Below are 27,770 nucleotides of genomic sequence, written 5' to 3' on the forward strand. Positions count from 1 at the left end.
CTAAAAAAAGTCAGTGAAATTGACGGTGTAATAAAATGACAATGCCATGACATTTTTATAGAATTTTCATTTGTTCTAGGCGTAATAAGTTTGTACAACAAGTTGACTAAGGAATGTCTCAATCGACAGTATTGTTATATTTATAGAGTTTAATTGAGTTTATATTGTTGAAAGTAAAATGTATTGTGTGAGCAGTCCTATAAAATATGCCTACATATATGTTCTACTGCGCCAGGAGTACTGCATCTCAAATCTCATAATTACAACAATGCTTATTGTAATATAGAGAAATCCGTTTGTTGAACGAACTGCTAACTCTGCATGCGTATTATAAATAACTGTCAAACACCTCGAAGTCCGATTTCATATTAGTTAAGCTATCGCTAAAAACGTTACTCAAAGTTGTAAATTCAGATCAAAGTTGTAAATTCAGATCTGCCTTCTAGAAAGTAAAAGAAGAGTACAAATCTGTAACTTTGATATGTCTTGCTCCAAAATCAGTAGCTCAGGAGCAATCGTTGCGTCTGCATCTTCTGTGAGATCCTTGGCTTGTGACATGAACTGTTCCTCATATTTATTTCTCCACGTCAGCTTTCACCGTCTCATTGCATTCCGCTTCCTCACGCAAAACAAATCTCAACTCAATTGAGTCAAGATTACTATTAATAATTATTATAGTATAACATAGAGCAATTATTACTACATAATTAACCATATATAAATAACCATACATAATTAACCATAACTATAACAACTTTAAATTTTTCAAACACATTGCCAAATTCGAAAATCGTTCAAACCGACAGAGTTATTTGTGTGCGCATTTTGGATTTATGGGCCAAATCACCAAAAACTGCAGTAAAATCAAAAGACGAATGTATGCTGTCTATACGTTATCATATTTTCTCTTTTTAAAGCCACTAATAAATAAATGGTAGTCTATAACCTTCTGCTTTTAGATTAAGGAAAAATTATATTTAAAATGGCAAGTTCCAAGTCCAGTTCTACCATGAAAATTCAAGGGCTTAAAACTTATATTCAGTCTGATGTGGGAACAAAGCTTAAAAACATTGTGAAAGCAATCTCGCTAAAGCGACAACCTTCTGTCACTGAACTTGTGGAGGTATTATACCAATCGCAAGTATTTTATTGGGCATATCATAAATAAAAAATAAGATAAAATAATACAAGCTATATTATTTATGCTGCTCCTATTAAGCAACTTAATTTAAAAACAATAAAACAGTATACAGTAATGACAATTGAAATATACAGATTGCAGAACAAGGAAATGTTGCTGAATTCACACGCTTGGTCACAGAGGATCCCTCCAAACTTGACATTCGAGACGGTAGAGGAAGAGCTTCGGTGCATCAGGCAACCATTCGTAATCACGTTAAGATCTTGGAGGTTGTGGAAAGATTCAACGGAAATCTGGATCTCACCGACAATTCTGGAAATAGTTGCATTCACTTGGCCGTGGAAGCTGATGCGTTGGACGCATTGGAATTTCTTCTATCACAGTAAGAATTTATAATTGTTAAATTATTATGGACACACAGAGAATGGATGTATGGAGTGATTTATTGTGGGTACAGTGGAGCAGATACCAAGAAGCTAAATGCAAATCAGCAATCGTGTTTACACCTTGCTGCAGAAATGAACAAAATTGCAGCACTTGAAGTTATGGCAAAATTTAGAACGATTCTGGACCCGAATTTACCTGGAGGTAATAGACAATTACTTGGAATGCTTACTCGATAGAGTTTAAAGTTTAAAAAAATTCTCAGAAAATGGAAGGACAGCACTTTCGGCGGCAGCGATCAACGACAATGAAGGTATTTTCATTGATTTACTAGGGATAGAACACTTTATTATATTAGGAAGTTTAGAAGCATATGTAATCAATATTGGATTTGATGTCTGAATGTATGCCAAAATTGATGATGACATGAAATTCTTATTTACTCGTTCCAATTCTAAACAAATAATCCCTAAAAAGTGGATATCATAAGTGAAAGTGCTTATATGCGTTTGTTTCACTTCTTTCTGCTGGATCAATACACGTAACATGGAACAGAGTGCATGAAAATATTGGTAAGTACTTTCTCCCTGTCGATTTCCCTAAGATCACAGTTCAAAGAGGTTGTCCATCTTGTTATTATGGTAACTAATAGAAAATTATTTAATGGATTCTTGATCTTGACATGTAAATATGCTTAGAAGTTAAATCACCATACATATTTCGCTTATTTTATTTTGTCAACAGTTTTTGCTAGCATTCCTCCGCTCTTCTATTTATTGCACGTACTTAAGAAACGAATATATCTTCCATAACATACAAGAACCACACTTTTTGGCTTTAAATCAATATATGTACTAAGAATGAATTAAGAGATATACCAATTGCAGTTGTATGATATCGGAGCCTGTCCCCGAAGACCTTGTAAACATGGTTTTTTTCCGATTCACGAAGCGGCCAAGCATGCTTCGTCAAGATCAATGGCGAGTAGTTCTAAATGTCATATTTAACTTTGCTTAACTAACTTACATGTGAAAGTCAGTGAAGCATTCTAACCAATATTATTGGTTATTTAGGAGATTTTGCTCTCTTGGGGCGAAGCTCAAGGAAGTTGTTCTCGCGAGGAAATGATTTCATTTTTCGGTGAGACGACACAAATAATACGAAAAATCGAAATTAATTTGCAACTTTTATGCATACTTAAAGTTGGTCTAAAAGTTCTGCCTTTATTAATTTTTGTTGTAAATGACATGACAGATGCTGAAGGAAATGTCCCACTTCATTCAGGTTCTAATACATCAATACTTCTATTATTTAATTTCATACACTATGAATGATGCTTCACAGCTTACAAAATTTTATGTATCATTTTGGTTAAACAATTACTTTTTCTAAATTTATGATTAAAAAACCTACAGTGCAGACTCCATATAGCCCGAGTCAGGGACATAGTCCCTGACTCAATAAGTCAGAGCCCGCTTCTAAATTCTTTTCCGAACTGACCGACATAATATCACCAACTTCCGTGTTGTGGATGGTTAAAAGTTTGTTAGATAGTTTCTATTATTTGGTACCAAATTTTTGAATTAGTTACAAATCATGTGCCTTGACCACCATGACCAGTGGCTTCTTTAACAACCTGAAGTTCTAAGCTTTATGTATGTGCTATTCAGCCTCCAAATCAAATTTCAGCTCGATATAACGATTTTTAAAAATCAGTATGGGTCACCCCATACTGATTGCACTCTGGTCACTTTGGTCTGGTTGCACTTTGTTCACTTTTAACTTCATATTCTTTAATTAGCAGTCATTAAGTATCATTGTGCCGGATTTCATCTTTTTAAAACAATTTCTAAAAATAGGTATGGGTCACCCCATAGGGGCGTTCCAGATAAAAATTTTACCAATATCATATCATATTCTTTCATTAAGACCCATAAGCAACCTCTCCACCAAATTTCAGTTCGATATGATGGTTTTGAAAAATCTGTATGGGTCACCCCATAGGGTCACTCATGATGAAAATTTTTCCAACCTGAAGTTATTTTTTTCTATTAGGAGCCATTAGCAACCTCTGTACCAAATTTCAGCTCTCTACAACAATTTTGAAATTTTGGTGCATAAGACCCCACCCACTCCGATGACCCCCACCGGTCAACCACTGGACCGATTTCGCCCATCTTCGAACTCGTTTCCTAACTTTGTCCAATATGCATATGGTAAAAATTTCAAGTCAATCGGTTCAGCCGTTTTGGCTCTATCGTGCCGGACAGACAGACAGACAGACAGACGGACGGACATGACGGTTCCATAAGCCCTGACTCGGGCTAAAAATTGGATTGGGTTTTATTAGATTATCTTATCTATGTACAATTAAATCCTTGTGCTTTATATTTAAATAATTTCCCCAGTCGCAATCTACCTTTATGATTTGTTCACTACTAAAGTCTTAATTGTTGCATATCCCTTTCCATTGTTCCGGGAGTAATCAATACATACATGTGTACATATATTTATTTCAGCGGTTCACGGTGGCGACTTAAAGGTATGAAAATATAAACGTGCCAAATAAAAAAAAATGGTATGGTACGAAATGTCATGAAATGTCAGAAATGAGATCATGTTTGTCTCATTAACTTGCATGAACCAAGGCTGTGGAACTGTGCCTGCGTTCAGGAGCAAAAATTTCTACTCAACAACATGATCTGTCAACTCCAGTTCACTTGGCGTGTTCTCAGGGATCCATGGAAATCATCAAGCTAATGTTTCAAGTAAGCATTCTTGTATGTAAATTACAGATGTTCATTTTAGGCGATTATTTGCGAAGTTTCATCGAACTTTCTCAGTGTATCATGGTCACGTTGAGTAGTTGATTATAGTACTGCGAAGTAATTATACAAATGTTTCTCCATTTGTTTTGGGATTTCGCTGCTAATTTGTTTTTTGTTTTCAGCTTCAACCGGAAGAGAAGGAGACTTGTTTGAAATCCTGTGACGTGCAACGCAGGGCTCCTTTGCATTACGCTAGCATGTTTGATCATTACAACTTGGTCGAGTACCTCATTGAACAAGTAATGCGTCGTACGATCCACGATAATTATCTTAAATAGGATCACATGCATATATGTACATATCTATCTACGAATTTGTTACTATTCCTGTCGCAAATTGCCCTGGTTTATTCTGCACTTAATTTTTGATTGATCTAACGAACCTTAGTAATTTATACCCCTTGAAAATCATTAATTATTTTAGTATGTTGGTTTGCTTCAATCATGAGCTTAAATTTTTCCAAGGGAGCTATAGTGAACGCACTTGACAAAGAAAAACGCACCCCGTTACACTTGGGTAAGCACCATGAACATTAATAATTAACATTAGCTTTAGTGCTCGCTGGGTTGTAGATTAGTCATTTAATCCCCATATATTTTTCGTTTCATATTAATCATGCATTTGTAATTAAAAAGCTGCATCAAGGAACGGATGGAGAACTGTCAAGAGTCTTATTCGATTTGGGGCAAATATCACCCTTAAGGACAATGAAATGCGAAATGTGCTTCATACTATCGTCATCAATGGAGGAGACTTGGATAAAATTTTGGATGAAGAGATTTACGTATGCAATTAATTTTTTGCAAACAGATTTTCTTTGCCCAGCACATTTCATATTATTGAGGATGAGTACATCAGTGGTTTTTGTGGGACATTGTCCCAATTTATGCCTTAAAGGAACATCTACGTAAATGTGTAATTTTTTGAAATGATAGTTGCACGATTATTTCGTGAGTAAATTGCATATGTGCTTATTTGCATCTTTATCTCCACAGTTTATTTTTTTGTTAGAAATCTATCCATCTTATGCAGATTTCACCTAAAGCAGTAAGTTGAGAAAAGTAGTATAGGCAATACGTTATTTATTATTTTTTCATAGTTGCCTAATTGGAATTGACTAGAAATGAGGTTACACACATACATAGGAAAATTACTTAACAGTATCAAGAACGGATATGTTTATTTGTCCTTATATTTTTTTCTGTACTGGAAAATAAATCATTATAAGTCTGGCCTGTTTAATTATACTGCCACGTGATTTGCAACGTGCAGATTGTGGCAGTAAGTATTCGCAACGTGAGGGGCCGTACATAAAGCATGCGATCGATTTTTAGAGAATTTTAACCCCTATCCCGCTGGTGTGACATAAATGCCCCATGTTATAATTAACTTGAGTATGTCCCCCCTCTCAAATCAATCACATGCTTTTTACGCCGTCCCTGACTATTTCGAAGTGGAAATAAGTGCAATCCATTTCTCTCGATCCATTTGGATCGGAAATTTAGCTCATTCTCAGTATGCTTAACCCACCTTATATCAATTTCTAAAGATGTATCCTAGAGAATATCTATGCACATTACATAGTCAGCTAATTTCATAGCAATATTCTATTTAACACAATGTACTTGGTAGAATTTCACACAAATGACGGCCAACTCAATAATTACTAACTCGGTATGAATATATGAATCTTTTATTACGAACTTGATAGGAATCCAAAAAGCATTCATTACATCCAGAATCAATAGTGGTTGGACAATCGTCAGTGATGATGCACATTTTGATGAAATTTCAGACTGATTTCATCGGCATACTAGAAGAGAAAGACAAAAATGGATATACGCCACTCCACTATGCTTCGAAACTCGTATGACATGATACTCATATCTAAATAGGTAACAAAGGGGTCTCAAAATATTTATATCAAATTGTATCATGGACACAGGGTCATATTAAAACTGCGGCGAAGTTGTTGCAATTGGGATCAAGCATCGTGACAAAGAATAATGACGGGGAAAATGTGTTCCACATTGCCTGCAGGTTTATCAAAGTTCATAGATTTTGCCAAAGATGTGATAACTACCGAGACATTTAATACTCCTAGATATGGACGTCTCCAAATTATTCAACGAATTTTGCGGTTGGAAGGACATAATTCGGTGATTAATGCTTCAAATTCAGCCGGGCAAACCCCTTTGCACATTTCGTCTTTTTCAGGTAAGTAGCCAAACGATTTGACCATTTTAAGATACAAGTACATATGCTAAAAATCACATAACTCAAGGGCACGTTAGAGTGGTACAAGCTCTAATCAAGAAGTAAGCGGAGCATTATTTTGTTTATGCAAATATGTGAACCTATCAATCATTGAAATAACTTTTATGACGAATTAGGGGAGCACTCTTACATCGTGACCATTCACAGTGAGTTTTTTTGCGGAATTTATAATTCCATGTTTGGGGGGGGGGGGGTTTATGAAATTTCAAAAAGTCTCAAATTCCCCCCAAAACCACACCCACTTTGAAGAGAATTTAATGCTGATTAAAAAAAGCTATTATACATGTCTCATTCATAATTCATATCATTCTCACGGGAAAAAATAAAACGTGGCGAAGAAACGGAATTTTTGGCCAAAACGCATGATTCGACAACTTAAAATGGCTGGGAAATTTTTAAATCGAAAAAGCAGCCTACGGCCTATACGTCGTAGGTGTGCGGTCGAATTGCATAATTTTTTTGGTATAACGACAATTTGGTATAATTTGATTTTGTATAATATTGTTGGTATAATTTAAGGGAACCATTTGGTATAATGAAACTCAGGGATAATTCTATTAGGGATAATTATATTTTAAGCTTTAAAGGGACCATAATTCATTTCATTCCTTCTTTCCTTGGATTCTACATTCATTCGAATTGAATTCAGTCCACAGTCAGATTCACAACCATGTCCACTGAAAACGCTACCACGACAAAGTCTCTCGTACAATGCTGTGGAGGGTTAGCATTTACGCATAAATACTACATACGTGGAAATCCATTAAAATTTTACTAAATGAACAAAGCCATTGGAATTTGGAAATCGAAAAATTAAAATCTGGGCAAGCCGAGCCACAGCATAAAAACAGGGACCTGGATAACCAACTCCTCTTGATTGTAGAATCATAAGTACAACACTGATTTTGACACTTTCGACTATCTCAAGGGTGTTGGAAAATGCCTTCACAAGTAAATTACTGTTTAAAATTTAATTTAAAATTTAATTTTGATTTTCGTATTATTATCCCTTTTTTAATTATCCCTTATATACCCTTATACCAATTTGTTTTATGCCAAAAAAAATTATACCATATTGCATTATCCCTAAAAAATTATGCAATTCGACCTACAACCACGTCGTAAACTACCTCATAGGTGAATCTAATGACGTAACATTTTCAACATTGTGGGGCATAGATTTTAGGAAAACATCACGCAAAGTTGGGTGGAATTCAGGTGACGAAAATCAAAAAATTAATTGGATCAATTTTTCAAATCAGTTGGACTTGTTCCATTCTCACGTTTCATTCAAGTGTAGACATTAAATAAAGGGAACATTTTTTATTGGATTTTTACGTTCTTAGAATTGTCTGAAACGTGTAGAAATCCAATAAAAATTTTCCCTTTATTTAATGTCTACACTTGAATGAAACGTGAGAATGGAACAAATCCAACTGATTTGAAAAATTGATCCAATTAATTGTTTGATTCCCGTCACCTGAATTCCACCCAACTTTGCGTGATGTTTTCCAAAAATCTATGCCCCACAATGTTGAAAATGTTGCGTCATTAGATTCACCTACGAGGGTAGTTTATGACGTATAGGTCGTTGGCTGCTACTTTTTCGATTTAAAAATTTCCCAGCCATTTTAAGTTGTCGAAATTGTCGTTTTGGCAAAAAATTTCGTGTCTTCGCCACGTTTTATTTTTTCCCTTGAGAATGATAGAAGTTAGGAGGCATGCAGCATTAAATTCTCTTCAAAGTGGGCGTGGTTTTGGAGAGAATTTGAGACTTTTTTTTGAAATTTCATAAAAACCCCCAAAACACCACACCCCCTTTCAAAAACCACAATAACCCATATTTTTATGCTCCCCCACCCGCATGGGTCCATTTTAGACCTTAAAATATTTTATTCGTTTTTGTTTTCAAAACAGTTCAACGATTCTGCACGGTGCATGTGCCAAGGGCCACCGAGAAACTATTAAACTAATCCTTAATGTCCACTCCCAGCTTCTCGATCAGACGGATAAAGACGGGGTAATAAGTTGGAATCAGAACATCCGTTCTCATCTCTTGAAGTCAGTTCAGTTGTTGATAAAATACTGTAAAATATTTGCTTGTGAAATTATAGAACACACCGCTTCACGTGGCATCCATGGAATGCCAGCCAACGGCAGTTGAGCTTCTATTAACGGTAGAATTTATTAGCAGCAAATATTTAGTCGAGATACACATGTAAATAATGTTATATATCGTGGCATGTAAATATGCATGAATCGAATGTTCAAACAGATGAACTGCGCTCTGACATACAATTTCAACGGCTTTAGCGCTATCGACTTTGCGCTCCAAAACAAATTTACATCCGTTGCTCTTGTAATGGTAACGCACAGAACAAGGTACTTATCAAAGAGCATGAAACGCAGAATATGTCGGCTGAAAGTTGTGACACATTTTCTCAACCTGATTCCTTCAGGGGGGATGAAGTGCTCTCTATGACTGCGGGAAAGCACTCGTCCATAATGTTGGCATTGATAGGAACGATGCCCCAGGTAGTCACTGCTCTTCTGGATCGGTACATTACCAAATCAGATGCCAAGTCCGACTCGGAGCAGTACCATGTACACATTCATACATCCTATTTTACGGATTAAATTAATCTAAATTTCATGCTTGATATACTGCACACTAGATCAAATACGATTTCAAATGGTTATCGCTGCCAACACCCGAGAACGCTTTCGAGCAACCGAAACACAAATTCTGGAATCACGAGACCAAATATTTGCCCATTCTTAATGTAAGGCCAATCATTATATATTGCATTTTATGCTTCATGGTCATTCACTCAATTATGTCGTCAATGACATTGTAATGTTTCCTATGACTTGTTACAGGGAATGGTTTCTTACGGGAGGGTGGAGCTCCTTTCGCACGATCTATCCCAAAAATATCTAGTAATTCAACTTCATAATCCTTGTATTTATACACGAGTCCTATGCAAACTGTGGAATATTGATTGAAATAATTGCAGCACATGAAGTGGAATGGATACGGGCGATTTGTTCATGTCACTCAACTTGTTCTATATCTCATCTTTCTGGTTGTTTTGACCTCGTACGCTTCTCATAATTCGAAATCAAAGAGCGAGGACAGCAGCATGTCCATCTTGTCAAGCTCATTGAAAACCAGAGCTGGAAATTTACGTAATGATTCTTCCAATTTAACCAAGGATGATGCATGGGTATTACTTACTGGATTTATGAATAAACAGTCTTGATATTTTTCGTCTTGATTGTAATTCTTCCATTTACTTTGAGTAGGAAACAACTTTGATGGGAACAGCTCACACGTATTCCATTTGGGAGGCGGTGAAAGCCGTTTTGATTTTCTCCATAGCGTTGATCTGCCTACTTAGAGAAGGGATCAACATTTGGAGACAAAAGTGGAATTATATTCTCAACTCGTCAAACTGGTGAGAATTTTGCAGTCTAGATGGCGACTTTCTCCATTAGGTGAAAGTCAAGCGAGTGAAAGCGAAGCAGTCGGAAATTATTTTGATCGGATTAATATCTATAATCATTGTCATCATTATCTTTGCAGGGTATTTTGGGTCATGAATGTTGCTTGCTTGGTCATGACCGTGTCTAAGTTGACCGAAACAGAGGACTTTATTAACCCCAGTGCATCATTGGCAACGTTTCTTAGCTGGTTTTATCTCCTATTATTTCTCCAAAGGTATACCCTAACACTTGAAATAATTTTTCTGTTTAAAATGTCTAGCAAGTATGTAATATTAGTACTAATTCTGTTTAGATTCGACGGAGTAGGAATTTACATAGTAATGTTCTCAGAAATACTTCATACACTTCTCAGAGTCCTTATGATTTTCTCAATTCTGATCGTTGCGTTCGGTTTGGCATTTTATATCTTACTCTCAGAGGTAAACATGTTTTAGTTTGTGCATATAAATTGTATTCAATCCAATTCCGAAAACATGGCATTCAAGCATAGTAAATAATTTGATTTGTAGGCAAATCACAAAGCCTTCAGTGAAATTCCGATTTCCTTAATGAGGACATTCTCGGTAGTAACAAAACATAACTATCTGCATTTAGAATATTATGTAGCAGACAAATAATAAAGTTTGAAATAATAACAATAGATGATGTTGGGAGATATGGATTTCCTCAATACTTTTGTTTATCCTCGATATTGTGAGGACGTTGGAACAAGCTATTCTACTAATGGTTCTGCTGTCAAAGGATTTTCTGATGAAAACTCGTCCCCCCGTGAATGCGGAAAAAATGATAGAACGCTTCCCCACCCAGGTATGCACAATGTTATGATTACATATAAATTATGGATGTGTAGGTAATACAGTAATAATATTGCAGCAAAATAATTGGTTAACAACAAAAAACACCAAATTGCGTTTACATGTCATTAATTTTTGAACTTAATCTTTTTCCACAGTCTCGTCGTTTCTAATCCTTGCAATGTTTATAATTTTGATGCCAATTTTGCTGATGAACTTACTTATCGGCCTTGCTGTGGGTGATATTGAGTCTGTTCGCAGAAATGCGCAACTTAAAAGGCTGGCAATGCAGGTTATTTCTCATATATTCTAACTTACATGCATACATATATAGCTCCTAATTACACTATTTCTTCACAGCCAAATAAATTCTGAGCACATTTTCTATCAAATGTCACCAACAATTGTAAAAAAAACTTTCATAAATTAGGTTTATCTTCACACATCATTGGAGAAAACGCTGCCCGACTTCATCCTCAGGGACAAAAAAGAAGTTATCGAATACCCAAATGCACGGAAGGCTCGACTTGGATTGATTGATCACTTTTTCAAGTATTTCCAACCGAAATCTGCTCATAAAGGTGGGTCATATATCATCCGCATGTAAACGACGGACTCCATTAGTCCAAGTGTCGAGTTAATTTCCATGTCCGCTGCTACTGCTCCTGCGGTTCGCGACAACTCGCTGTCCTTTACTCCCACTTCTTCAGCCATACATACACTTTAGCATATGCATGTGTAGCTACTGTTCGTAGAAGTTATTCCAAGTTAGAAGTTATATCTACACACGGTGTTCCTGCCTTTGCCAAACAAACAGCCATCATCTCATAAAGCTGCACGTGAATCATTTTGTCTTTACCATTTAATAAAATAGAGACGTATCCAATTAAAGAGTAGTCACACTTAATGGGAAAACCAACTCGGTTTGCAGTACGTACGTACGTCATCCGTAGCTCGTACATATAATCTTAGGATTGATTGCTTGATGGAAATTTCCATCTTTGAACTAACAATTTCTTTTACAGCCTTTAATCCCTTTCCAAAACGGTACACGACTCTAATTGAATTGGAGATGGTAACAAACCGAGATTTCACCATCAACTTGCTCAAGAGTGAGCGAGGTAGAGACACAGAGACAGCGAGAGTAGAAAGGATAAAGGGAAACTGTAAAACAGAATCTACAATGAGATGTGATGTACCGTTTTGTCGAACTTTCCTTGATTTTAAGACAGATTGGAAAGGCAAAGATGGTTGCCGGACTTCTTGAGAGAAGAATTTAGAGGATGCATTTGAAGATGAGGAGAAATTTCAGGAAGTAACTTTGTCTGCTAGATCGATGTGGGCTACATTTCCAGAAATATGGGATCCGTACATACATGAGATTTTCTTTGATCCTTTGATTCTCATCTCACCCAGCAAAGTAATCCACATATACATGCGTACGAGTCGTCGTCGTCGTACGTATGTATAATACTTATACGTACATACCAATCCAATCGTGAATCCTGATGTTGGAGGAGAAAGTTAAAGCAATGCAAGGTGGCTGTGTGGCGATGTGGTTGGTGGGAAAGTCTATGGCGATTCTTCCTCACGCTCTCTATTGCAATTTAATATGGCTTGCCACAACACTACGCCATCCACCCAGGCCATCATTCCCATCTTCACCAGAGGCAGAACCAACTCTCTCCGTCTCATTCTTTATCTCTGCCATTTCTTTTGTGAACTTAAGTTAGTGAGGAACTCAGGATACGATTATGGCCTTTGTCTTAGTTTTCTTTCCTCCTTCTCTTCATGTGCCGAAAAGTCTTGGCAGTTTAGGACCCTTACTTCATATCCTGCTACTCGTCGCTCCGAGTTGAAATCTTACTTTGGATTTGGAATTCGATGGAGTGTGCGGTCGGATGGAGGACGAGATTTTGTGACCAGGGAGAGGGAAAGAATGAAACAAAGAAAAGACTTTATTCCTTGTGATCCAATATTCCAAACCATTTAAACACAGACCTTTTACTCTTATTGAAAATATAAGGATAAACTTCCGCTCGCTTCTTTTTCTCCTTTTACTATGCATGTACCATTACTAAATACGCTGGGAACTATATTTCTCCGCTATAAATGCTGCGCCATAAGGACACTAAGCTATTACGAGGCATTATTGCCCATTTTAAGCTTAATCTCGGCCAAAGTACTAGGGCCCAATTTAGGGTGAAAGATTACATAGCTCTCGTCGGCGACAATGAGACAACGGGTTTCGCCTTTCTTTTCAACTTTTACTTTCACCGGATTTTTACGTCTCGACATATTCGGCTCAAAAATTTCATCCAAGTACATACCTAAAAGGCTGCACATACACGCATATAAATAATATGTCCCTGTTTTTCCCATCCCACCGTTTACGCGTTACGTTTTAAACATGGCAAATCATGAAAATCGTAATGTTTTGTAAAATTTATTAGACGGGGTTGCCGAGTATCGTCAACCCACTAAACAGTCAACTCCACTCAGCCCTCGGTTTAGTTTGTAACTCAACAAACCTTGACAAAATAAACGTTAGCCGGGTAGAAAATGGAGAACGAGGCAATTGGATGAAAATGATACCAGTTTTGAAGCCATTGAATGAGTAGAACCGTTTTCAAAAGAGAGCTGAATGATTATTACCTGCTCGAGGGTTGCTTGGATGGAAGGCAGGCAGCAGTGGCTGGTGCCCTGGAGAGCTAATTCGGAACAGTGAGCAGGAGAAAGCAAATGAGATTCATTTGTGGGGCTTATAATAAGTCGTGAGAGAGAGAGAGAAAGTGTGTGTGTGTGTTGGTGGTGTAGTCGACATGAGCAATTGTGGATAATTCAACCTTTCTCCCCGTCGTACTTTGTCAGTACAATAATATCATTATTTTGGTTTTGTATTGTTCATGTTCACAGAAGATACGGAAGAAGCTGACGAGGAGCTTTCAGACGATTTAATGTCGGCAGTCACTCAGAGTAACCAAGCCATCGCTGATATATCTGGTCGGTTGGAGAATCTGGAAACGTTATTACGCCTAGTGTGCCATGTGAGTTTCTCATTCACCATAAATTATTTCCTCGTCTCATGAATTGTATATGTATGTATACATGTAAATAGTCCAAGAATTGACACACAAATATGTATGTATATGTATCTACGTGAAGTGAATTTTAATAATAATGCCTTGTACATATGTATGAATCCTGAAAATCACAGAAAATGGAGTTGTCCACCGACACGGATTTTATTGATGAAGGGACAATCGTCGATGATTCGAGTCCAATGTCGGACGTGAGGACGAGATTCAAACGAGGTGTTACCTTGCGACTCACCAAACCTCGACCTCCACCACCACAACGAAGTGACTCGGCTGCTATATAGATTTTTTCCCGAAAAATTTGCATACCGGCATTATGACGTCAATTTTTGGCATCCAAATATTATCTATGTCAGCCCCCGTTTAGTAATTAATGAGTTAACTTTATGATCAACAAAATTGTGGGTGTATTAAAATATGTACGTAATCCTTAAACTTATGATACACACATTTGAAACGATGCACCATGGGTAGTCTCACTTCTAGTGCAAGCAAATAAATATGCATTATTAGTTTTAAATAGAATGGTTGAGTATTTATTGGTCATTTGAACGTGGGCGATGGACAGGATAAACTGATTACTTAGAGTTCTTCTTTGGTCTTTCCAATATTGGGGACTTCAGTCTCCCAGAACCTGCAACCAAGATACCAATCAAATTGAGTAAGATGAGCGAGGGGGTGGTGGGCGGTGGTAAAGTGGCATTGCGTGAACCGGCCACAGTAATAGATTTAAAGTTCAAGTGATAATTAATTAAGTGATAAAAGTCCAATGTGAAGCCATAAAGAAGACGAAAAATGCTACGAGTCTCACTCACTTGAGGATATTCGAGCGAAAATCTTTTTGCAAGGATATCTTCCTTCCAATCAAGCAGACGGTTTGATCCTTCGCGTTAAACTTGGGCCACGTCTCTCCAAATGAAGACCCACTTGGGGTTGGGTTACTACATATTCCAGCAAACATTTCCTTTAATTTTTCCACAATCTCGATAACACTGCTCGTAGTTTCATAACTTATTGAGAGATTCTGGCTTGAAAGTTTTGAAATCTTAAAAATTGTGGCATAATAATGTCAACTCAAATTGAACCTTCCAGGTATGTACCCTGGACAATGTATTTTATGGAACAAAAGTCCAAATACAATTTCAAGTGCCCTCCTCAATACTTACCTAGTCCTCACAAAATTCAACAACAAAGGCAGGAAAGTTTTGGTAGCAAAGTCTTTGTCATCTTGCGGGAGTCGCACATTTTCTCCTAAAATCTGGGTGAAAATGTAAAATAGGACGTCCCCATGGGCAATCACTGAAACGAAAAAAGCAAAAGTGTGGACATGATGATATTAATGCAGTCAACTGAATGTAGAATATGTCATGAAGCCGAAGCTGACAGTTCTGAATGTCAGCTGAAAGAGGGTGGGCGTTGTTTTATGCATTGTACATGCATATGAATGTGTATATGTATAAAAGAATAAACGAGTATTTCCTCTTGAATATGGTTCATCAATTTTAAAGTAGGCATCTCTACATTCGCAAAAGAAATTTTGTCCTTTTATGATGTAAAAGGTCACGTTACATGCACAGATGTTGTCGCACGCTTGACATTTTAAAGTCTAAAAGTATCTTTCACAAGTTACATAAAACATATTAGTTGGCAATTGAGGGTAACGTGTGCGCGTCTGTGTCTATCAATGTCACCTCTGTTCTACTGTCAATAAAAATAGTACTGCTTCTGTTATTTGCCCGTGCAAATAAGCCACGAGCAAAACAAGATCAGTCCTATATTCTGGACACATTTCCTTTTATGTTGCTCCTGCCGAAGTCATCTTTCAGGGGAGACGTTAAAATAGTGAAACTTAACTTTTCGCTTTTCTATGTTGCTATATCGAATGTAATTCAATCTTTGCAATATAAGAGCATCATGCTAAATACGTTTAAGGTTATATATTATCTTTCTACTTTGCACAAATAATTGGGTTATGTATAGCATTGTAGTATGCACAATAGAGCTTACTTCAGTTCTTCGATATTGCTTACTTGCTGCCGAAATCAAATGACTTTCAATATTACTATTTTTAACTTCACTTTAGAATCTCACTTGTAAATCGTATTTCCAAGTCAATTTCCAAGCATAATTCATTTTCTTACTTTTTGTAGTTGAATCTCCTATCACATCCATAATACTGCAAAAATAAGAGTACATAATTCTTTTACTTGAGAAAAAGTTTTCTTTGTCCAGGTTCTCGATTTACTCGAACAAACTACTAAACAATAACTGACTATTCGGAAATGCTAAGATAGCATCCCTTTTAATTGGCGTGGTAGTCGTTACCTGTGTGATCCATAATACTGCAAAAATAAGAGTACATAATTATTTTACGTAAGAAAAACTTTTCTTTGTACAGATTCTCGATTTACTCAAACACACTACTAAACAATAACTGACTATTCGGAAATGCTAAGATAGCATCCCTTTTAATTGGTGTGGTAGTCGTTACCTGAAGCACATAGTAGTAAACAGGAATGCTGTTATTTGATAGCATCCCTGCATATTTTGATGAAAATCTTGTGAACAGCATGTCCGTCAGAAGCTATTAGAATTTCAGACATTTGCCCATCAAAAGTTGTTACGGTATTGTTATAAATTTCCAAGCCAAAAATTTAACCTCGACATATCTGGGTGTAAACTCGTCCTCATTTTCCACATCAATGTTTGTGAAGTAACGCTTTTTAATTGCTCTTGTGATAGGAAAAAGTTTACTCTCAAATTCAGAGATCACCTGTTAATAAACACATCGCGTACAAATATTAGCCCAGCAATATCGCGTATCCAGTTTTATAAATATTTATATTGAGTAATATACCGGCAGTAACCTGGGGATACGTTGGTCGATAAAGTTTCCATCATATTTACCATCGCTAAACGAGTTCAGTGTAACTGTTCAACATGACAAAATTATACAAAACATTAGTAAAAGTAAAAGTAGACGCTGTTGGCATTTGCAGATCGATTTGGTATGTTACTTAAAAGGGAAAGGACCACTATCCTAAAGGATGCCCATAATCAGAAACAGCTTAAATACCCTTCTCGTTTGTATTCGCTGTCACTAGCATTTCCACTGACACATCATCTTATGCTCAAAATTTTTGTTTAGGCCTACTTGGTCTTGTTATCTCTTGTAATATGATTTTAATGGTATTTCCAATGTCATTTGACGTAGACAAAAGCATAGTTAATTTCCTTAATTCGATCTGACATTTTCAGATGGGAAATGCAAAACAAGCTTTTTAGACTTTTCATCCTAGCTTTAACAGAAATTATCATTTGAAAATCTTGATTTTAGGCATGAAATTGGAATTTTTATGTCAATCAGTTCTTTTGTGTGCCTATGTAGAAAGGATGAGCTATAATATGTAAGTACTCGCAGTTTATGGTACTGCTGTATTCTCCCTCGATCTCATCTCAGGTATTACCGACATGCTTTACATTGATTACCGTTGAAAATGTAATCAATCATCGGTGTCACAACGTCAGAAAGGAGGGAGTGTTTGCTCAGAGCTCACGATGTGGTGAGGAACAGATTACGGCGCCAAAAGTTGCTGACCGTCTGGAACCTTCAATGAATGCATAGTTAAGGTCGATGGGACCAAAAAATGTGATTATAAAATTTTGTTGCGCCGCCACACCCCCTCTTGGGAGTTAACCCCCCTTCTGGGAGTGGCTCGGAACTTCTTATATTTTCCGAATCAGCAACTAATCCTGGTCTTAATTCCCAAGTTTGATAGATCTAAGAGTTAATCTGGCTGAGCTACAGCCATAAATGTACCCAAAAAATAGGCGTTGTCAGGCTAATTTGAGAGGATGTTTCTTGTTTGTTTTGGGAAAGCAGTCAAGCGCGGAGTCTGTCCCCTGACGAAAAACGAAAAATACTAATTTTCAAACTTTGGAAAATCGTGCTTCCATTGAAATTTTCGAGACCAGTTAAGATTTTTGTACTTTTTTTATTTTCTGACAAAATGCGTTAAGCCACATTTCTCTTCTAGTTTCTTCACACCAAGTAAAACGTTCATAAAAGATTGGTATCAGAAAACTCCGGAAGCAAGATTTTCGAAAGTTTGAAAATTGTGGAAATTTTCCGTGGGGGCAAATTCGCCCAGTTGATACCCCTCAAAGTAGTGTGAAAATGCATGTTTTTGGATACATCTATGGCTCAGTTATATTAGATCTACCAAACTTGGGATCTAAGACTTGAATTATGACCAGCATTAGTTGCTGATTCGGCGAATATAAGAAGTTACTGGCCACTCCCACTAGGGGGATAACTTCCCCTAGAGGGGATGTAGCACCAAAAATTTCCAGAATCACTTTCTCTGGGATCCACTGACCTTGAATATATATTCATTGAAGGTCTCAGACGGTCAATGACTTTTGGCACCATAATTCCGTCTATCGAGACATTGTGGAGCAGTATGTACAACTTACGCGGAACGTAGAAAGCGCCTTCATGTCGTGCAAGTCCCATTAAAATCGGCACTTTTGCTGCCACTTTGCCACTTTGTAGCAACTCTTGAGGAGAGCTGCTGAATAAAACATTGTCAAACGAAGGGCTGAACCAACGTGGGAAGCTGAAGAATGACTGTAAATAAATTAAGAATAAGTGTGAATCAGACATCAATCCTTTTGACATGATTCTACACGTTTATCCAACAATATATAAACAAAGCTTCCTTGGTCAATGATCTGGATGGTTTGTGTTGAAAATCAACAGTAATAAAAGTGACGACGATTTTTTATTTCCGTATAGTTCTCCTTTAGTTGCTTTTCAAAACAATTTAAATCGCATTTATCAAGGTCTGTCTGTTTTGTACTCCATCTTGGTTACGTTAGCTCTAATTTAGCTGTTGTGAGTATCTCTAGAGGCTCAATCTACAAATGTATGCAGTGGATGAAAGACGATTGTAAAATTTATTCGTTGAAAAGTTTTGTCAGTAATTCAAAATCTAAAGTAAGAAATGGAAATCTGTCTTTCAGTGTCTCATCCAGCCCTTCCAGAAAAAGTGAGTCGCTCTCGACAACGTCTCACTATTTCCGTAGTGGCACATGGCAAAGTAGACAAACTTCTAAAAAATTCTCTAATCCCATGTCGCATTGTGTGAAGGAAAGCTGCAATGGAAACCAACCTGCAGTTGTGTCATGCTGGATTTGCTTTCTTTCTATTGCCTGTTAGTGACTACACAATCTCGCTTGCAAATTTCCCTAAAACATGTGCTGAATACTTGACACAACTCTCTCAAAGTTTTGCTCTTCCATTCCGTACATACTCTTTTTTCTATTTCTATCTATAAAAAAATGAAGTATGTGAAATTTGTTCTTTAGCTGGAAAAAATCGGTTAAATATGAAGTTCTCTGCAGAGATTTCAGCGCAATTTAAAGAGAATTTATCTCGTAGGAGGAGGAGGTGATTCATTCACCATTGGCGAAGGATGAATGTACCTGGCTTAGCTAAAACCGTGCTGCCTGTTTCACTCCGCCATAACTCATCCGACTGTCAGAACGATACACATAAACCATATCTATCCCGGTCCATGACTCTGAACGAATTTATTTTCACTCCAATAATCTCACAAAGCAATTCTATTCAATAGGAAATCTTGGAGTTTACTTTTCATGCCCACACACACCCCATCACAACCACCGCAACCATCATATATTATTGCTTTGGTTTGCTCTCCTCCCAAAGAATTTGCAATATTCGACGAATCGTGATCCTCCACTCTCTCTCCCATTATTGGTAATACATACAAAACGGCCCATTCACCATGGGAGAAGCACTTATGAAATGTTCGTTTGTTATGTGGACATCAATAATGGTTTGGTTGCTGTGTTGCCTGCCAAATTTACCAATGAAGCTTAAAACTTTAATTCAAACTTGACTCTGGTAGTATTTTATACATCTCAATCCTGTCTGGCCTCCTCCTCCTGGGTTTGTAAATGTCCAAGTCGGATTTCAATATCAGTACTCCGACCATCACTTTCCTTCATCCTGTCTGCCTGATCAATATCTCGGATTCTTAATCTCCATCCTCACACCACTGCCGCACTACTTTCTCTTCACTTTGGCTGTCCCTTTCGGATCTTCTTCTGTCTATTGGTCGAGTGGAGGAGCTGCATGCGCTGGATAAGTGAGTGATGCGATATGCGAATATATAGATAGGACATGGACGGAATGAGAATGAACCAAAATTAGCATAAATTTCCATAACCCTGGAAAGTATCTAATTCCATGATTTAGTGCGTTATAATGCTCCACTGTATCGTTATCCCATGAAATTCATGGGACACAACACTCGCAATGGTAGCGTCAACTCTTAAAGTTTATTCTCGCTCAATGTTCCATTCATGGTGGTGTTATCCTCCTGAATAACCTAAAATAAGTCGCCACCAAGGACTTATTGAGATTCACAGCCGAAAGCAATTCGGTGTGTTACATTTGTCAACATTTCACTTGTCCCTCACTTTTAAGTCCTTTATTGTGTCCTATTTGTACATTTTAGTCGCTAAAATTTAGTGAATCAAAAATGTTACACACGGGAGGGTCTTTTAGTTGCTGGGTTAAGCAATGGTGGTGACATGTGCTCTGTCACGTTACCACCTCGTCAAAATATTTATACCATCAGATTTAATAATTCTGACACATACTGATACATATTTACATATATGTCAAACTGTAAAGTGATAGCAATTTGATCAAAAGCTACAAATTTAACTAGAATTATCGTAAATATTAAAAGGTGACTTACAAACATGTTATTCACTTCTTTCACCAACTTCTCTGCGTCCTGTTTTCGCAAGCACTCCACCAATTCCCCAAAATCTTCGTATGTGCAGTCAAATCTTGACACAAGCTACAAAAATAAACCCACAGATAAGATCAACTAAAGTTTACCTGGAATAATTGGCATCATACCCCAAAAATCAACCCGTAATTTATACTAATCGATTTGCGAAACTTACCATCAAAGTTTTCTTAATTTAATTTGTAATATTGGTTAGAATGACAATGCATTTGATCGAATAAGTATGTACAAGTCTAAGCCAAAGTTAATTTTACTTAACCTAATTATTTTCATAAGTTGGGAAGTGATACAAACTATGAACGTATATGTAATGTACATAGGCCAAGTATAGACAAACTCACCTCTCGAGCAGACTCAACAGGGTTCGATTGGAAATATTGGCTATTGAGTGGAGTCCCACCAATTGCTATCACGTTTCTAAACAGCCCTGGAAAACATTACTCGTTTTATTTAACGTCACTCAGTAACCTCAAGGCATTGATAAAGGGGGAAAGTAAAGTTTTAGACTTGTGAATAATATATGAGAAATAAGAAGTCGTATGGGAAAGCTATTTGCATTCCACATAGATAGAAGTATCTACGTACACATGTACATATGCATATCAAACCATGTAACTTACCCTTAGCAGTGGGTGTCAATGTTAGCAAGGTGGCTGAGGCCGCACCCGCACCTAAAATTAATCATTGTCGTGGAGAGAGAGCGCTTTTGCTTAATTGCAATTAAAATCAAATAAGAGATAATTTACAATGAAAGCAAACTTCTTGCTCTCGCCAGTTTGTGACAGAGATGAACCTTTTGTGTGAGAGTTCGTCGCTCCCAGCCCAAAATTGCCCAATCTTTGTTTTCATTACAAAAACAAGAAAGCTTTCCTTCTTACCCACCTTCGCCCAACAGAGTAATTTTCTCAGGATCACCACCAAATGACGCTACATGACGCTTCACCCACTCCAAGGCCAGAATTTGATCAAACAGTCCGTAGTTCCCCGTGCTCTCCTTGCTCTCCGTGCTTAGAAAACCTAATTAGAATGGAAATTGCATATCAAACAAATTGTCCTCATCTCACAAAATTGAACTACCAACTAACGTTATGCCACATCAGCCAAGCAAGGCCAAAAGAAGGTAGCAAAGAAAACCAGCAAAACGTCGCAGATCACTGGTCAGGCTCTTAACTAGTCTTAAGACCTTTAGCAACAACAACCAACCACGTCAAGGCAACTGTGGTGAAAGTATCCCATGAACGCAAGTTGGTACCTACTTGTGGCCAGAGTGAAAGTTACGTAACTTTCACTTTAGCCATTCCTTCTTGGACTACAACACACCAGTTGAGCCATCTCTGCCGTAACCATTATGTAACACATTGCTCCAACTAAAGACGGTGAATATTCATAATCTACCCGTATAATTAGGCAACATACACAAGTGAACATTTGAAATAACGTGTATACTACAGTAAATACCATCACAATGCATCTCGAATCAGTACATAGATATATAAGTAAATGTCTTAATATTCTATCTAGAAAATTCTTGCATTTAAATTCCTAATCAGTATAATTTTTATCTTTCAATAAAAATAATGCAGACTGGCAAGGAAAATTAAATGTTGAGAAATAATGAAAATAGCAAACGTATGTATTAAATATCTTGCAAAAATCGTCAAGCCAAGCAAAATATAAAGGCAAGTAAAATAATAATTTGATGATTAAGTAAACGCTGTGCAGTTCAACTAAGCAAGAAATACCACACATGAAGCGTAGCATAAAAAATTTAAGCCACGACCGCACTGCAACGCTTCTGAAGGCAAGGAAACATAATAATAAAAAGGAAGGAGAAAGAGAAACGTGTTATTTGTCTTGTACGGATAAGCAACACAGATAGACCACAACATTTCTATTTACAAACAGAAACAGAACCACCACACACACGGACCAAATTCCGCATTACACCGCCACCGGGTTTTGACTTGGACACGAAAAATGAGGGTGAAAGTAATCTTTTATTTTTCCTCCAAGTCTTCATACAAAAAGTTATACGTCCACAAACACTCGGACAATTCTTTTGCTTTCTTCCCATTATTCTTTATCAAATATCAAGGCTTTTTTGTTGCATTTATTTTGTTACACAAAATGTTGTTTTTTTGCGAAAAAATGGGTTACGTGGTGTGTAAAAATAAACCAAGAAATACGTAATTTGAGATAAATTAAAGTGGAATCAGAGTGTGTTAGATGACAAGAGGGAGTCCTCAACTTTCGTCTAATTTTACCTTAAGCCATATATCTCACGTATGGAACTTTGACATTACATTAACTTCTCCAGCCAGCAGGGTAGTATCGTGAAGTGAGTTTAGTGTCACTCGGGCAGAGCAAGTAATTGTGAAAGAAAGCGAGATAACATGTAAAAAGTGGACGAGAAACGAGCAGCATTATCTACGCGGATAAGAATTACAAAAACAGTTTGATTATGCACGCAGTAAAACAAAGCATGTTTATAACTTTCACTCAACTGTGACTTTCCCTGAAGCGAAAGTTACTAACTAGCTAACTAACTATTTTAGTTTTAGATTACAAGTGTTATGACAATTTATTTAGTTTTACCAAAAACAGAGAGGCGATAGTTGAAACTGACGACCACCACATCTTCATCCATCAGGTAATCTGGACCATACATGAGTGATGACGACGATCCAGTTGTGAAGCCACCTCCGTGGATGAAAACCAAAACAGGCTTCAATTTGTCCACCTTCATTTAAAAGAGAATTATTATCAATTTTGGCATGATAACTTATCACTCGTCGCCATCGTGGCGAATGCAACGCATGCAATCATTTGCGATCATTTTCATACTCTCTGAATTGCATTAATTAATTATTTAATACTGCTCACATGCATACACATCACGTATCAAATTGCAAAAAGATGAACAAGTTTGCAAAACTAATCACATTAAGGGCCTTAAAAGTGATATATGCAAGTGTTGAAAAATGCATCACGTACATCCAAACTGACATTTGTACAAATGTAGCCCAGAGATGTTCTGATGTTCATTTGCAGCCAGAATACGTCGTGGTATAAATTCGCTCTCAAAATCCTCAAGATGCATACTATTTGACATGAGTGGGAACTGGAAAGCAGTATGACTATCAAATGTTGAAATATTTTCCACATTCATAAAATTTATATTCTGCTTGCCACTAAACATATATGTTTAATTTATGCAAAACAGTCTACGACTCCGAGCTGCTCTCCGTAAAGAATTTTTCATAGGAACGTCGAATATAACAAACTCCTCCGAACTTGAATATTGCTTCAAGGAAAATCCATCTCTAACAGAGCACGTTGGGATCTTCTTGAAAGTAATATGCACGTCTATGCAAGTTTTAAGGAGATACGTACATACATATTACGTTTACTTTCTCCCAACTTTACATCTTACTCTCAATACGCCATGTAGTAATAATATTAGTAGAACCAGAATTTCCTATGCATCCAGAGAAGATTAGCCAATAGAATTCTAAATACGTGAACTTCAAAGGATGAACAAGATGTCCTCTAATTATAAAAATAAGATACAGCAATTGAGCCATTTCCATCATTAGCATTTCTTATCCATTCCCACAGTATTAGTTCAAACTGTACTTTTGTATAAGATGAAAGTCAGTGCGTCCTTCGCCATTTTACAATAAACATAAATCTTGTGCCCGACCTTCTCTGATTATAAATCCGTTGGTTCATCGTCATAAGTTTAGTGGTTTAAATTGCACGTTATCATAAGTTTAACTGACTGAAAATTTTGAACTGTGCAAGTTGTTGAATGAATTTGTTCAATGTCCATTAAACGAAATCACCAGTTATCTGCACGACATGAGGAGCCAAGAGGCCTCCTACAATGTTGAAGAGTGTCCACGAGGGGAATATCTGAATGGCTTTAAAAGTCAGATACTTTGGTTAAAGTCCGTAGTGGAGAAAGTTGGAGCTCGTTTTATTCCATTTCCTTTTAGATTATGGGAAAACTTTTTCCAATGACCGTATGACCATGAATGTGGGATGAAGGCATCTAATCTTTTCCAGAGAGAATTCCACCACCATTTAGCTCTCAAACCTGTTCCTTCTCTCGTCCTCCCTTTTCTCTCATGCTTCCTGTCAGCGAATGCCAATGCAGTGCAAAGTCCGGCTCTCTCTCTCTGGTTGGACGTTACACAACCGCCTCGACGTATTCTCCTTGGAATGCACTAGTCAAAACCAAACAACATTCGGACAATTTCTCCCTGTCATCCATTTTCTTGGATCAAATTTCAAATTTTTGATTCAGCTTTCACCAAAGTTTACCGGAGCGTGGGTAAGAAGGTGTGAGGAGTGCCCAGCGTCGAAAAAAACTCATTTCAGACTCACTGGTCCGTTGTCATGTCGACGTTTGCTTGCTATTGGACAGTAAGGAATAACTGATCGCAGGTTTAAATTGAATTTCACCCCGCTCCCAATGTAATCAAGTGGGCACGTGATTTTCGCGCGAAAATATCCTGCGATCATTTATTCCATAATGACCAATACTTTTCTTATTCTACTCGATGCCGTGAACTATTCGAGCACGAAATGCCATTGCTTACATCAGGTGAGTAGACATTAAGGGACAAGCAATCCTCTTTCCCAATAACGCTGTTGGTTCCAATGTGAAGTTGGGGACAGGGTTGACCGTCCAAGGTTGCATCCATTATTCCTTCCCATGCTGGGATCGGTACTGGTTCCTAGTAATTAATTTGTATTTTTATTTGCATTCAGTAATATATTTCTTAACAGGCGTAATTAAATTAATGGATTATTTATAATTTCTACAAAGTTATGTTTACAGATTTGCCTCGATCTATATGTAATTTAGATAGGGATGCGTCACCTTAAATCTCAGTGACCCCGTGGGGGCTTGAGCATATCTGATTCCTTTGAATGCATAGTATTTGATCTGTTGTGAACTTGTGGTTTCCTCTAAACCACGAATCTTGCCGATTTTTGTTTGAATGACAGTCGCATCTGTTCTCACTATGAGAATGTTGCACAAGATGAGGATGTAGGGGACATAACGCTTAACTAGAGTTTGGACCCACATTTTTCAGGGGCCTTCTTATTCCTTTGCTTCTGCTGCTCTTTTGACCAGAAACAATTTTTCTTCCCACAATCACCAATTTACTCTTCCAATTCACAAAAGCAACGCCCGGTTTGGTGGGCTCTTGAACAACCAACTTCTGGCTGACACTTCACTTCAATACCAGTCACTCGCATCTGTCCCTTTATTCGCTCGGAAGTAGTGGGAGAAGGAAACTGCTACCACCACCCACAATCTCTAACTTCACGTCGTGATGAAAAGTCCAATAAGTCCGAGTTGGCAAGATGCAGATAAAAATAACCGTATTTTTTTATAATATTACTACTCCAGTGTCAACCTCAATTCCAAATATGAATTCGAGCTCTTGTGGTATTTACAGATTTCTAGAAAAATTTAATATTCGAAAACTTCACGTTCACTCTCAGTCAGATTCAATGTCTGAAACTCTGTATCTGGACTTGCCTGCGAATTTTGACTGCTCCAACAAGAATTGGGATTCACAAGTGAAAAAGAGCTGAGAGAAGAGGCACCAAACAAAGCCATTGACCCGGCAAGCGGACACAATGTGGTGAATGAGAATTGGCATGCTTAAGGAGAAAATGTAAGAATGGAAAATATTTTGCAATACAATTTCAAGTGAGGTTCAAACTTACAACACAAGCACACCTAATCGCGTTCAAGTTGAAGGTCAACAACAAAAACTTGTTCTTTTAACATTTAAGCACAATATTCTTTGGGGCTGATGGGGCAAGTTTCCATGAAGTCTGGAATACACCTCACGCACCACACACTTGCCTGCCGTATATGCATACATGTACATACATACAAGTTATTAGACGTATGGAAACTCATTGAGGTGAATCATATCACTGAATCCACACTTTATGTAGTCAACATTATATTTATTAGCGAATCTTCACTCACATAAGAAGCCATATTAAGCGTGTGGTTTGAAACCTTTATGAAATACGACAAAAAAGTTCTAATTGAATGGTTTAAAACTTGCAAATGTTTAAATAATAATACATTTTATCACGTGTTGAGTGAAATTAACTCGTACTTATTCTAATAAGCGTAAGGTGGCGAATTTCAAATACGCTGCATGGAAGCAGATGGAGTGCACATAAAGTTTTGCTGCCAGATTGTGATTTCAATATTCTCCCGTTCGAGAGTATTATTTTGTCATGGTGAAGATCATTAAATGAAGTCGGAGATAACCCAAAATCCCAAAAAAGGAATATCCCTACATGCAAGCTACTCATGTCCAACGAAACCAGCAGAATTAAATGTAGTATCATTCCAGCCGTCTTTTTACTCCTTTTAAAAATCTGATCTGTATTGCATTCGTCGTCGTCTACTATCAAGTAAAGTATGGCTCTGAAAGTCCTCGCAGTATGTTTTTAATGATGTGCAGTTTGGCTCGGCTTTCTCTTTGTTCGTGAATCCAAATCTTGGCATATAAGCTGATACATAGGAAAAACCGACACAAACAAAATTGCGATACTACTGCGAAAGAAGTATTTTTTTGTACAACAAAGCCTTTCACCTCGTGCATGCTTCCTTTATAGAAACAGCCTGCCGCTCACAATTGTGTTCTAAATGACTTTTGTTTCCAGTCGTCCACAGCTCACAAAGATGTTTGTTCCTTATTGTTATTGTTTTACTTTTCTTAAGGTCTCAACAAATATCCTGCTCAATCCTTCCCCTTATTACCAAATATTAAAGTGCTTGGACCCTAACAAGACGGAGCTTTAAGTTGACGAGTTCATCCAATCTCTACAAACAATTTTTATGA

The 27,770-nt window shown here is 37.2% G+C and overlaps 2 protein-coding genes across 3 annotated transcripts; one reads left to right on the forward strand and one right to left on the reverse strand.

Annotated features, from left to right (window-relative positions):
* The first annotated feature begins 30 nt into the window (after positions 1-30).
* On the forward strand, positions 31-14,554 carry LOC110842517 (transient receptor potential cation channel subfamily A member 1). Of its 2 annotated transcripts, none has more exons than XM_035853517.1 (34): positions 31-1,123; positions 1,276-1,523; positions 1,599-1,729; positions 1,791-1,838; positions 2,081-2,097; positions 2,413-2,505; positions 2,599-2,665; positions 2,780-2,809; positions 4,045-4,067; positions 4,174-4,293; positions 4,476-4,592; positions 4,818-4,869; positions 4,989-5,137; positions 6,065-6,220; positions 6,299-6,393; positions 6,458-6,570; positions 6,638-6,671; positions 6,747-6,776; positions 8,548-8,650; positions 8,745-8,807; positions 8,906-9,012; positions 9,090-9,234; positions 9,306-9,413; positions 9,511-9,570; positions 9,648-9,857; positions 9,937-10,088; positions 10,217-10,351; positions 10,430-10,556; positions 10,647-10,700; positions 10,779-10,944; positions 11,090-11,223; positions 11,362-11,512; positions 13,848-13,978; positions 14,149-14,554. In XM_035853517.1, the coding sequence occupies exons 1-34, from the start codon at positions 983-985 to the stop codon at positions 14,311-14,313; spliced, it is 3,675 nt and encodes a 1,224-aa protein (XP_035709410.1). In that variant the 5' UTR covers positions 31-982; the 3' UTR covers positions 14,314-14,554. The 2 variants fall into 2 exon arrangements, with proteins under 2 accessions (XP_035709410.1, XP_035709414.1); XM_035853521.1 differs by having other exon boundaries at positions 6,149-6,220.
* LOC110857288 (neuroligin-4, X-linked) lies at positions 14,543-26,435 on the reverse strand. Its single transcript, XM_022105909.2, has 16 exons — positions 25,769-26,435; positions 25,485-25,622; positions 23,476-23,620; positions 21,763-21,897; positions 21,501-21,551; positions 21,222-21,307; positions 20,824-20,928; positions 18,506-18,659; positions 16,887-16,960; positions 16,689-16,802; positions 16,521-16,613; positions 16,355-16,371; positions 16,171-16,205; positions 15,196-15,328; positions 14,845-14,970; positions 14,543-14,663 (listed from the first exon to the last, which is right to left on the reverse strand). The coding sequence occupies exons 1-16, from the start codon at positions 25,976-25,978 to the stop codon at positions 14,612-14,614; spliced, it is 1,668 nt and encodes a 555-aa protein (XP_021961601.1). The 5' UTR covers positions 25,979-26,435; the 3' UTR covers positions 14,543-14,611.
* Between the last annotated feature and the right edge of the window lie 1,335 nt (positions 26,436-27,770).

Source organism: Folsomia candida, unplaced genomic scaffold (assembly GCF_002217175.1).
Source record: "Folsomia candida strain VU population unplaced genomic scaffold, ASM221717v1 Fcan01_Sc001, whole genome shotgun sequence".
Taxonomy (NCBI): Eukaryota; Metazoa; Arthropoda; class Collembola; order Entomobryomorpha; family Isotomidae; genus Folsomia; species Folsomia candida.

Bases quoted from the DNA above. Each gene is read 5' to 3' on its own strand.
- LOC110842517 (XM_035853517.1), top strand. From the start codon at position 983: ATGGCAAGTTCCAAGTCCAGTTCTACCATGAAAATTCAAGGGCTTAAA. The intron at 9,235-9,305 runs GTACACATTCAT...ACTGCACACTAG, and splicing joins CCGACTCGGAGCAGTACCAT to ATCAAATACGATTTCAAATG. The intron at 9,414-9,510 runs GTAAGGCCAATC...GACTTGTTACAG, and splicing joins AATATTTGCCCATTCTTAAT to GGAATGGTTTCTTACGGGAG.
- LOC110857288 (XM_022105909.2), bottom strand. From the start codon at position 25,978: ATGTGGGTCCAAACTCTAGTTAAGCGTTATGTCCCCTACATCCTCATC. The intron at 16,803-16,886 runs GTATATTACTCA...GTTTATTAACAG, and splicing joins GTATCCCCAGGTTACTGCCG to GTGATCTCTGAATTTGAGAG. The intron at 16,614-16,688 runs GTTAAATTTTTG...AAATTCTAATAG, and splicing joins TTACACCCAGATATGTCGAG to CTTCTGACGGACATGCTGTT.